The sequence below is a fragment of the Helicoverpa zea genome, chromosome 30 (genome assembly GCF_022581195.2).
Source record: "Helicoverpa zea isolate HzStark_Cry1AcR chromosome 30, ilHelZeax1.1, whole genome shotgun sequence".
Taxonomy (NCBI): Eukaryota; Metazoa; Arthropoda; class Insecta; order Lepidoptera; family Noctuidae; genus Helicoverpa; species Helicoverpa zea.
Window position 1 is genome coordinate 1,483,464 of NC_061481.1, and position 12,811 is coordinate 1,496,274.

At 39.5% G+C, this 12,811-nt stretch overlaps 1 protein-coding gene across 1 annotated transcript in view; it reads right to left on the reverse strand.

Annotated features, from left to right (window-relative positions):
• Window positions 1-12,811, reverse strand: part of LOC124644572 (bromodomain-containing protein 8-like) — a 28,457-nt gene that overhangs the window by 11,087 nt on the left and 4,559 nt on the right. The window contains exons 4-15 of the mRNA XM_047184038.1: window positions 12,600-12,704; window positions 11,799-11,939; window positions 11,097-11,256; window positions 9,619-9,727; window positions 9,071-9,142; window positions 7,739-7,879; window positions 7,229-7,335; window positions 5,307-5,482; window positions 4,769-4,926; window positions 3,066-3,194; window positions 736-808; window positions 77-191 (exon numbers count right to left, since the gene is read on the reverse strand). Of these exons, the coding sequence (XP_047039994.1) occupies window positions 77-191; window positions 736-808; window positions 3,066-3,194; window positions 4,769-4,926; window positions 5,307-5,482; window positions 7,229-7,335; window positions 7,739-7,879; window positions 9,071-9,142; window positions 9,619-9,727; window positions 11,097-11,256; window positions 11,799-11,939; window positions 12,600-12,704 (1,486 nt within the window). The remainder of the gene's footprint in view (window positions 1-76; window positions 192-735; window positions 809-3,065; window positions 3,195-4,768; window positions 4,927-5,306; window positions 5,483-7,228; window positions 7,336-7,738; window positions 7,880-9,070; window positions 9,143-9,618; window positions 9,728-11,096; window positions 11,257-11,798; window positions 11,940-12,599; window positions 12,705-12,811) is intronic.

Consider the following 12,811-nt stretch of genomic DNA (forward strand, 5'->3'; position numbering starts at 1 on the left):
TACACAGATAGTCTAGAACTTGAGAAATATACTAAGCATACTTTGTATCCAGGTGCAGGAAATAGGTATAACTGACCTGCTATAGACGAGCATGACGGACTTCTTCCACAGTCGATGTTGTCTCTCGGCGTCGTTGGTGCTCGGCGACTCCGGGGCACTCGCTTCAGCCGCACTCTCGGAGCCCGAACATGCTGGAAACAAATATATTTTATTATTCCTCACTTCTTATCGAGTAACGTTAAACTGTAGGTCCCGGCTGTCATTGAACATCCTTGGCAGTCGTTACGGGTAGTCAGAAGCCAGTAAGTCTGACACCAGTCTAACCAAGTGGTATTCTGTTGCCCGGGTAACTGGGTTGAAGAGGTCAGATAGGGCAGTCGCTTCTTGTAAAGCACTGGTACTCAGCTGAATCCGGTAAGACTGGAAGCCGACCCCAACATAGTTGGGAAAAAGGCTCCGAGGATGAAGCCCTAGTGTCAGAGTGTACTCAACTCCGCGTGACGGCCTCTGACGTGGAATTGTAACAACGACTGCTACTGAGTAGCATTCAGAGACGCCGCCGTGCCCAGATATGACAAGACAGGCTTTGGTTGCCAAAAGCCTCAAAACGATTTTGGACGGACCCGGGAAACGAACCCGAGAGAGAGAATTCTTCAAAATAGACAAAAAAAACATTTTGTAGTGTTTAGAAAATTACACAAACTAATTCTTGACAACTGTAAATAAAAAACTTACTTCTGGAATCCGACTTCTTCTTGCGCGAGTAATCTCTCTTCTTTTTGCCATCCTTCTCTTCTTCTCGACTCAACTGTAACAATAATTAAACTTGTATATAGATATAAAATCATTTCTGACAGCATACGTCTGTGTTCCATAGGAATAGGGCTGCCATCTCGAATTTCGTCAAACCCGGACAAAGATTTAAAAAACCCGGACATTTGGAATAAATCGCTTTTTTGCCCGGACGAGTCCAAAAATAAGATGTAAACAAACAAGACCTAATTTTCATATGGTCCGGGCTTTCCCCGGAAACTTCTTCAAAACCCGCCCGGACGGCTCCCGGACGGTCTCCAAACGAGGACAAATCCGGGGAAACCCGGACGGATAGCAGCCCTACATAGGAACCACTTTCTGCAAACGGGTATAGGTGTCTATGGTCAGCTTTACTCTTTAAGTTTTCTGTTTATCTACAAGGAGATAGGCTTTTAAGGGACTTTACTTTTACTTGTAAACAATGAGAAAAACTCTTCCTTTTACTAAGACTTCGCCGTACGACTGTCCATCTGTCGTTCACCAGGCTGTATCTTTTGAACCGTGGTAACGGTGAAATGTTCACAGAACAACAAAACAAAATAAATATTTTTGGGTGTACGAAAAACTTCATGCTCTAGTCCGGCTCGCACTTAGCCGCCATTTTGTCTATATGTGTAATTTCACCTCCATGGGAGTGTCGTTGTCTCAGTCGTGACAATACAATAATATGGTACTGTCGAACTGATCTGATGATGGAGCCGGAAGATATGAACTGGAACTTCATGATGGAACATCGTATCATAGCTGTGTTTGGACTTGTAAGAAAAGTTTTCTTATGAACTTTCGATACTTTTCCCGTGCATTTATAAAAGCGTGTTTTTCTAGTGTTTTCTAAATAATCAATTTATTTTTGCATAAGTAATCTGACCCACTAGGCCACCACGACTTACAGGTCTAGACCTGTAAGGCACCAACTTCTCATGTATGAGTGTGTGGGTACGATTACAGGTCAGGCAAGTACTAATGCATCTTTTCTAAGTATATTTTAGTATTCAGGAACTGACTCCTCCTTTATCCATATACAGTCGACTCTCGTTAATTCGAAACTCGAGGGACTCTAAAAATATTACGAATTATCGAGGTTTTGAAATATTAAATGGTTCGAAATTTGTGAGAGAAAATAAATAGAATTTCGAATTATCAAGGGTGGAGCAATTATTACTTATTAACTGCTATTGTATAACAATGTCAAAAGTTTAAAAATACATTTGTGTACACACATGTATTCATAATATGAATTTCGAAACAACCCCGTCGTCATACTGGTTTCTTCAGAGCAGATTGCTGCTACTCAGAAATACTTCAGAATGCTCTCTGACTAACCTCACTCTTTCCGCCCCTTTCTCTCTGCAACTTTGAATTGTCGAGTGTTGGACGACTAGGAATTCGAAATAACGCGTCGTTTTGTTACATAGCAATGATTTTTTCGTTTGAATTACCAAGTGCATAAAAATGTATTGATTTAGTTCGAAATATAAAGAGATTTTGTAGGGAACTCGTGATAACTTTGAATTAAAGAGAGGTTCGAATTATCGCAGGTTTGAATTAACGAGAGTCGACTGTATATGGATAAAGGAGGAGTCAGTATATCCTTTATATCCTTTATACATATATAATATATATGTATAAATATATATATATATATATGTATAATATAATCTATATAAATATCTTCTATATAAATAAAAAAGAATTGTTGTTCGTTAGTCTGATTAAAACTCGAGAACGGCTGGACCGATTGAGCTGATTTTAGTTTTAAAATGTTTGTCGTAGTCCAGGGTAGGTCTAAACGGTGAGCAAAGAAGGAAAAGGCGGTACGAAGTTCGCCGGGTCAGCTAGTATATTATACAGGAATGAATTTTATCCAGTGCGCAAACTTTGTCAACTTATAGTTAAATAAGTTTTACAAATACGTATATTTTTATTTTGTAGTGTTTTAGCACAAAAAAGAAAAGTTATTGATATCGAAAGTTGTTTATTTTGTAACCGATAGCACGGTCACAGTCGTCATAGTATGCACGGCGGCAACGCGAAACCGGTTTACTGACGGAGCTCCGCTCGGCGCGCGTAAGAATAGTTGGTATCCATATTTTGCTGCTTTTAGGGTGGACAAAAGAATGAAAAAAAATGTTTAGCTGATGATGCAGATATGTCCTGTTAATGATTCTGGACCACCAGTCTTTTTTGTGCACTGCTTAAAATTCATTCCTGAATAAGACACAAGCGGTGTGGTGTAACAGAGCTGGTCTGACCTCCATGGGAGTGTCGTCATCGGTCTCAGTATGCGTGTCGTCCACGTCAGTCTTGTAGCGCTCGTCCTTCGCGTCCACTGCGGGGGCGGGAGCCGACGAGCTTAGCATCTCCTTCAGGGGGATTGAGTCCTGAAACAATGTCATTATATTTGTATTATATAAATTTTTATTATCAACAAAAACGGCTATCTGTACTAATATTATAAAACTTAAGAGTATATTTCTGTAATGGTTAGCTCAGGAAACTAATCTCAAAACAGTATAGATATACTAATATTATAAAACTTAAGAGAATATTTCTGTAATGGTTAGCTCAGGAAACTAATCTCAAAGCAGTATAGATATACTAATATTATAAAACTTAAGAGAATATTTCTGTAATGGTTAGCTCAGGAAACTAATCTCAAAGCAGTATAGATATACTAATATTATAAAACTTAAGAGAATATTTCTGTAATGGTTAGCTCAGGAAACTAATCTCAAAGCAGTATAGATATACTAATATTATAAAACTTAAGAGAATATTTCTGTAATGGTTAGCTCAGGAAACTAATCTCAAAGCAGTATAGATATACTAATATTATAAAACTTAAGAGAATATTTCTGTAATGGTTAGCTCAGGAAACTAATCTCAAAAGCTGCTGGTCCGATATGAACAAAATATTTCAGTGTTATACAAGCCGATTAATATGGGAAAGGCGGGTTGCAGAACCGAAAAAAACTAAACTGGAAAAAGTCTATGTAAATGATGATTATGTAGGAGCGAAAAGTAGTTTTCTCGGTACGCAGGTACAACCACGGGAAACAGTTAGTACATGTATTATTTAAACCCGTGAGAAACCAAGGCGTGTCACTATTTAAAATCAAAGAATTTCCTTGAATTTCGACCCTGGGCTCCAATCCAGTTCAACCAGTTTATTGTATAGAACCGGTTCTTCAAACCATACAGACAGAATTGTGTTGCTTGGGACTTTGTTGCGCCACTTCTTCTTCCCAATAGAAAAAAATATAGGACCACGTATCTATATATATAAAAATGAATTGCTGTACGTTAGTCTCGCTAAAACTCGAGAACGGCTGGGCCGATTGAGCTGATTTTAGTTTTAAAATGTTTGTCGTAGTCCAGGGTAGGTCTAAACGGTGAGCAAACAAGGAAAAAAATAATTGCGAGTAAGATTCCCGGGACGGGAGTGATTAGACAAAAACCAACTTACGGAATGCCGCAGAACCACAAAAGTAAAGTACTAGGACAGCATAATTGACCTTAGTAAAGTATACCAATAACGAAATTTCGATGCAACTGCTCACCATGTACCAGGGTAGCATTATATGAGTATACCAATACCAAGTGTAGGTAGACGCTACTGCTCACCATGTACCAGAGCGGCAAAAAATACACCGGGCGCGGGTAATACCGCGGGGAACGGCTGGTTCTATTATAAATAAATACGTGACAAAATATTACACATGTTTTAGTCTATTTTACATAATTTGCTTAGATAGATATGTACCTGCATTTTTACTTACAAATAGATTAATACTAATATTATAAAAGGGTTTTTTTGAACCCGAAAATTACTGATCCAATTTGAAAAATTCTTCCACTGTTGGGGCGCTACACTCTTCCCGAGTATCATAGGCTATATTTTATCCCGGTACGGGCAGTAGTTCCCACGAGACGCGGGTGAAAATGTTCTAAATACCTCAGATTCATCTTCCTTCTTCACTTCTTCAACTACCGTAGTTTCTTCAGCAGGCATCTCTCCGTTCTCCATCATTTCCAGTTTCTGCTCTATGCTGTCCGTGCGGACGGGTTCCGGTTGTGGCGGTACCTCCTCTTGTACGTCGGGTAAGGGAGTTTCTGGGGGGAAAAGTGAAGAATGCTAAAGTTTGTTTACTCTTAAATCTTTAAAACTACGCAACGGATTTTGATGCGGTTTTTTTCAATAGATAGAGTGATTAAAGAGGAAGGTTTATATGTATGGTAACATACATTAAATAGTGGAGAAATACTGTTACTCCGTGCGAAGCCGTAGCGGGTCACTAGTAATATATAAATTGTTCAGAAACCATTTTAGCTTCTATACCGTCCATAGTCTCCAATCAAATTACTTAGGTCTAAAAAGCACGAACCAGGGCTAAATATGACAGAAACTCGGTCTGAACAATTTTAGCTATCATATAGAATTTTTCACTAAACAAAATACTTTCTTAAACAATTTCAGTATTCTATATAATTACCATCCACAGCAGGTCCACTCTCAACAGGCAGAGGAATATCTTCTGGCGCAGTCTGCTCCGGTTCTTCTTGTACTACTGCCTCTTCTGAAACTTCTGTAGCTTCTGAAACTTCCGTCTCTTCTGTAACTTCTGTGATTGGTGGGGCCTCTTCTTGTTGCTGCTCTTCTGGGGTAACGCTGCAGAAGTGTTAGAAAGAAAATGTTATATTAATTATAGCTGTTGCAGACACGAGTCTTGTGGGAACTTCATCCCGCACTAGGATAAAGAGTACTGTAACCCGACACGGAGTTTTTACTCCCACCGTTCTACAGTAAAAATTAAATGGTAAAGGTCACCAATGAAACAACACAATTATATTTCACTTCCATGTATTTTACAGACAATCTAAGTTATTATTTAAGGGAACAAATATAATGACCACCATAAAATGCTTTGATACCATTAGTTTTGTAACCAGAAATATCTACTGAACACCAGAAAAATAAAGTCTAAAAATGTAATAGTACCAGCTATTTTAGTCACGACTTCACTTTAAATTGTATTCGACCACCAAATTTAGTAAATGATCACCAACTCTTGACGACCAAATTAATGTTTTATTTTTGCCTAAATAAGTCACTGTGATTGCCATAAAATGTAGGCTTATTACCAAATAAAGTATTATGATGCCATTTTAAGTTATGTGTCCGGCTTGCAATGCATGCGTGAGTGTCAGTATGACGAGTGACAGGGGAAAATGGAAGAAAATGACATATTGCGCCAACCCCAAGTAAAATTGGGAACAGGTGTTTTTCAATACACTCCCTCGAAAACACATTTATTCTTTTATTATTATTTTATTGTATCAGGCCGAACTTATTTTATTGGAGTCAGTTTACTTAAACTGGATAGCAAGATGTAAAAACTTTGATTATCATTTTATATTAAAACGCTGGTATAATTTTGATGATCATTTACTACTTTTGGTGATCATTTACTACTTTTGGGATAACAATGATTTATTTGGACTCATTTTGCTTAAATAGGATAGCAGAATTTAAAAACTTTGGTTATAGTTTTACATTAAAATGCGAGTTTCATTTTGGTGATCATTTACTATTTTTGTCTGCTATTTGTTACTATATCTGGTGATCAGTTAAACATAAGCCATTATTTAATGCGGTAATAGACACACAATAATAATTGCACACACAGTACAGGGCTGACCGCCCCAGACCACTATGTCTCGGGTTCCACAGTGGTCTGAAGTGGCAACCTCTGTCCAAATCCTATGCCTGTGAACATGAGTATATTGATTCTAAACAAGGCCTCAGGGCCGCTTTGCAAGTTCGAGAGGTGAACACTGGGGACTGGTAGCTCAATCGTTATTGAAGTAATCACTATGCTGCACACACGCAGGCAGATAATAATATTAATACAAAGCTCTTGTTAGGCAAGGCTCACAAAGGCATACAACTGCCGAGTCGGAGTCTCTCCCTCAGTCTCTCAAATAGCTATCCTTGGCATCGGTGATAGACGGGGTCCGTATATCTAGCATTTCTCAATAAATGGACTATCTAACACTGATATAATTTTTCAAGTTGGACTACCCAATAATTTCTGAGATTAGTGTGTTTAAACTAACAAACTCTTCATATTTATAGAATTAGTATGAATCTACTGCAGTTTCTCTCGAATTCTCGTGAATTTGGAAGAAAATATGTAGGTATACTCATCGAATAAAACCAAAGAGTCTGTTTGTTTGAACACCCTTACCTCAGTAACCATTCGATTCCGATCGAGGTCTGATTTGAAAAATTCTTTCCCTGTTGGGGCGCTACACTCTTCCCGAGTATCATAGGCTATATTTTATCCCGGTACGGGCAGTAGTTCCCACGGACCGCGGGTGATACCACTTGTGGAAGCTAGTATATTAGACTTACGTCTCTTCCTCTATAACTTGTGGTTGTTCCTCTACTGGCTCTATGACCTCTTCGACGATCGCTTCCGGTTCCACTGGTGTTTCCGCTTCCTTGACTTCTTCTTTAATCTGTTGGAAAAACAATAGATGTATCATGAAAAATTTACTACTTTTGTATTTTTAAGTCTTAAAAAAAGTTGGTTCTCAATTTGTACAATGTAAAATGTTTGTGCGTGATTATGTCAAGTACGGCTGGACCAATTATGATACAGCTTTCAGCCTACTATTTGTCAAACTTTTGGAGAAAGTTTCAGGTAGCCGTTAAGTCAGTCGTCGGTGAGTTGTTTTCTTTTTTAAAAATTCCTTCACTAATCATAATAAAACGTTTTTTTTTCGAGTTTAGGTATAGTTTACATGTATTGTTTCCGTGTAGATACGAAAAGTTTTTTGACTTACGTAAATATGCGCGAAATAGGTCCCAAGGGACACGGATGAATCCGCAGAACAAAGCTATTATTAACTTTATACATACCTTTTGATCTTCAGGCTGTATAACCTTAATTTCTGTAGTGGGGAACTTGACTTCCGGGAAAGCGATTTTGACTTCCACTTCCGGTGTCGGAGTATTCTCTTTAGTAATTCTTGCTGCTTGAACCTGCGGGTGTTCAGGCTCCTAGAAAAATAGCAAAAAACATTAACACTACTGCGATTTTACGCCTACGTCCGATAAATAATCGGTGACCGATTTATTGTAGGTAGGGCTGCCATCCGTCTGGGTTTCCCCGGATTTGTCCTCGTTTGGAGGCCGTCCGGGGGTCGTCCGGGAGGGGTTTCAAGAAGTGTCCGGGGAAAACCCGGACACTTTTCATGTAAGGAAGCACCTCATTGAATTTAAGTATATGTTAATAGTAAATGCATTACATAATATTAGGTATTACTATGTTTAAAAAAAATCGTACTCGTTCGGGGAAAAAATGCGATTTACGCCAAATGTCCGGGTTTTTTAATGTTTGTCCGGGTTTGGCGAAATTCGATATGGCAGCCCTAATTCATCATCCTCCGAGCCTTTTCCCAAACTATGTTGGGGTCGGCTTCCAGTACGTTGGATTCAGCTGAGTACCAGTGCTTTACAAGAAGCGACTGCCTATCTGACCTCCTCAAACCAGTTACCCGGGCAACTCGATACCCCTTGATTAGACTGGTGTCAGACTTACTGGCTTCTGACTACCCGTAACGACTGCCAAGGATGTTCAATGACAGCCGGGACCTACAGTTTAACGTGCCATCCGAAACACAGTCATATGGCAGCCCTAATTGTAGGAGAAAAATAGAACACACTGATAGCAATAGTGCAAAATGTACAGAGAATACACACATACTACAAAAAGTCGGTCAGAAAATCCTAGTCAGAAAGTCCTACAAAGAATCCGGTCCGATTATCTGACTTACAAAAAGTTTGACGTGGGCGGGAAGCCTTTCGAGTTCCATACCCAATAGGTATAATGGGTCAGTGAATGGATGACCATCTTTTCATGACGAATTCCTCCGTGTTTCGGATGGCACGTTAAACTGTAGGTCCCGGCTGTCATTTGAACATCTTTGGCAGTCGTTACGGGTAGTCAGAAGCCAGTAAGTCTGACACCAGTCTAACCAAGGGGTATCGGGTTGCCTGGGTAACTGGGTTGAGGAGGTCAGATAGGCAGTCGCTTCTTGTAAAGCACTGGTACTCAGCTACATCCGGTTAGACTGGAAACCGACCCCAACATAGTTGGGAAAAGGCTAGGCAGATGATATATTTTTCCCCACTGTGCCAAAAGAGGGTTATTGTAGAGTAGTAGAGTAGTAGTATATAAAAGTTATTTACCGTATTATCATCAACATCATCTTGTAATATTTCTTCTTCAATTGGTTCTACTGTCATTTGTTCTGGTTCTACCTGCAAATATAATATTTTGCTTTATGTGTTTCTGATTGCTTGGTGAAAGTTTTATTGAAATTGGACCTGCCGTTTTGATATTAGGTTGATGAAAAGATGTTTTCTTTTAATCGGTATAGTAAAAACTGAGAATTTCTTAAAATTAATGTAGCAAAAAAGATTTTTTAATGTCTTTTAGCATTGAAACATTCATATCAAATTAATTTGCGTATTTCGATTAAAAAGTTGGTAGTAAAGCTTTTTATTTCCATTCCTTTATTTGTTGAATTAGGGTCTACCCACGTTCATCGACGCGGAATCAGGTTAACCCGAGTGCTTATCACAGTAACTCGACTTACCGCCGATCACCTATGCATATATAGTAACACCCTTATTACGTAGACATAAAGACCTTTTTTGAACGGTGTTAGCCGATTCCGTGTCAATGAATGAGTGTTAAATAAAGATGAATTTATGTATAGAATTATCTTTTTTACTTTTATAACTTGCTCGTCGATAATGACAGGCGTCTCTTCAGTGACTACCGTCTCCGTAGTGACCTCCTCTTCCTTGCTCGGTTGGGTAACTGGCTTTGTATCTGCCGGCCTGAAAATATAAGAAAAAACATTTATCAATACTTATATAACATAGAGGAATCTTGTTTTCTTTGTTGTGTTTGAGGCTCTGAAACTACAGAGCCAATTTAAAAAATCTTTCATTGCAGTGTACTTAAGCTATATTTCTAAGTTCTAAGTTCTAACAGGTGAAACCGCAGGGAAACAGCTAGCATATTTATCTATACTAATATTATAAAAGGAATCATTTTTACGTTTGTTTGTGCTCTAAAGACTCCGAAACTTCTCAATCGATTCGTAAAATTCTTTCACTATTAGAAGCTACACTTTTCCCGAGTAACATGGGCTATATTTTATCCCGGTACGGAAAGTTCTCCCGGGACGCGAGTGACACCGCGGGAAAGCAGCTAGGTTATTATTACAAAATTACATAAACTACTGAACGGACTATTATAAAACTATAATTACACATATAATTTACACATCGAATAACAGTATTATACTTTTTATCGATACAAAAAACCGTTCTTACGCATATACTCAAACTATTATGCCCGTTTTCACCAACAATCTCTTAACGTTTCCCTAACTAAATGTCACTTAGTATAAGGGCACCCCCAAAAATAAAGGTGATAAGAGACACTTAAGCTTTGGTGAAAACGAAATTCGTATTAAATGTTCCCTAAATGCTCTTAGGAAATCCTTAAATTTGGGTATTTGTTAGTGAAAATGGGCATTATTGTCATTACCGGTTTTTATCCAATATAGTCACATGGAATACAAATATACATTTAATAACACACAAAAAACCGTACTTTTTTTTCATTTTTATCAGACCTTTTGGTAATTACCGGTTTTTATCGATATTATGGATACTCACCGATTGCTAGGCATTGACAGCCGACGGCGACATAAGGAAGCGGCTAGGCGGCTGGTACTGACCGGTTGGGCGGCTTGTGCAGTATGTGTATGTCGATATACTGGCAGCCGACGGCGACATAAGGAAGCGGCTAGGCGGCTGCTACTCACCGGTTGACTGCCTCGTTGCTCTAGTGGTCGCAAGCGCGGCTGTCATGCTCGAGGTCTCGGGTTCGATTCCCGGGTCGGGCCGAAATCGCTTTGTGGGTTATCTTAAACTTTCACAAAACAGCCCGTAGTCTGGAAGTTGGTGATTGATACACCCGTGCATCGGAGAGCACGTAAATGTCGGTCCTGCGCCTGATCTCTCTCCGGTGGTGTCGGATTGCCGTCCCATCGGGCTATGAGAGTTAAGGAATAGTGAGTGCACCTGTGTCTGCGCAAATGCTCGTGCACTATAATATGTCCTGCGCAGCCGGCTGATCTCCTTACATGAGAACAGCCGCCGTGGCCGATAATCGGCCGTGGACGCCATTACTCACCGGTTGGGCGGCTTGTGCATAGCGGTGACGGGCGGTATGTGTATGTCGATATCTCTGAACGCGTACACGTCTTCCGCTTTAATTTCAATGTCATCGATATCTAGTGATGGGGCCTGTGTTGTGGGTTGTACTGTTGTCGATAGAACTGGTGGGGTGTTTGCTGTGGGAAGAAAAAGTAAATATTATGAGATTTTTTTGATTAAATAAGAAATTATTTTATGTGTGGCATGTTATCTTTGTACCTAGGGGTGACCAACCAAGTCGGACTTTACGTAGGTCAGATAATCAGACCGATTTTTGTAGGATATCCTAACTACGATTTTCTGTAGCCTAATCAAAATCTATCTGTCAAAGATTACTCATTTTATTTCGTAAATAAATGGGCGGGTTCTGTAGTGCTGGTTATGACATTTTCGTTAGTCATATTGTTCTCTATGAATTGACCTTCCAATATCGTTTCGGATGGCACTTTAAACTGTAGGTCCCGGCTGCCATTGAACATCCTTGGCAGTCGTTACGGGTAGTCAGAAGCCAGTAGGTCTGACACCAGTCTAACCAAGGGGTCTCGGGTTTCTTAAGTAACTGGGTTGAAGAGGTCAGATAGGGCAGTCGCTCCTTGTGGCACACTGGTACTCAGCTACATCCGGTTAGACTGGAAGCCGACCCCAACATAGTTGGGAAATGGCTAGGCAGATGGTTTACCTTTCAACTGATGTTCGATTTGTTGTAGTTGAGATTTGATATGCTCTATGGCAGCGTGTTTGCTCTCATGCTGTGTAGATTGTGCCGACTTTTCTAGAAGCAGCGATAAAGTCGGCGCTGTGACCGAAGGGGAGACTGTTTCTGTAAAAATAAAGAAAATAAAAGGTATCTTGTAGGGTTTGTTTGAAAGCGAGAATCTTAGGAACAACTGAACCAAATTTAAAATTCTTTCACTGCCGGAAAGCTACACTCTTCTCGAGTAACATAGGCTATATTTTATCCCGGTACGGGCAGTAGTAACATCGTGGTGGCCTGCTGGGTAAAGAACCAACCTCTCAAGTATGAGTGTGCTCGATTCAAGGTCAAGTTTGTGTGTACTTTCTAAGTATATCTTGGACACCAATGACTGTGTTTCGGATGGCACGTTAAACTGTAGGTCCCGGCTGTCATTTGAACATCTTTTGGCAGCCGTTACAAGTAGCCAGTAAGTCTGACAACCTTTCATAGGAGGGGGTATTTTGATACCCAGTAATTGTGTTAAGGAGATAAGACAAGCAGTCACTCAGCTACTTTCAGTTAGACTGGAAGTAGCTGAGTAGCTGAGTGACCGACATCTTATAAATCGAGATAGATAGAAAGTTGAAATTTTCACCCATTATAATTTATATTATTTTTCTTGGGTCATAGATTTTATAAAAGAACGGGAAGAAATTATTTCGAGACGCAGGTGAAACCACAGGAAAACAGTTAAAATATAAATTCAAGAGGTATATTTGTCTGCTTAATATACAAAATACTTACCAACACAGTTATTCGGGTGGGACATATGCTGCGGCGTAGTGACGACGGGAGAAGATTTCAGAAGAGAAGTCAGAAGCGGGGACGACGGAGACGCCGGCGTTGGGGCTGAAACAATATATTAATATTATTCAGTACTCTTGTAATAATGCCGCTTCATCACTACATAGTATACTGTATAAAACAAACTCGCTTTTTCTGTCTCTATTTGCCTG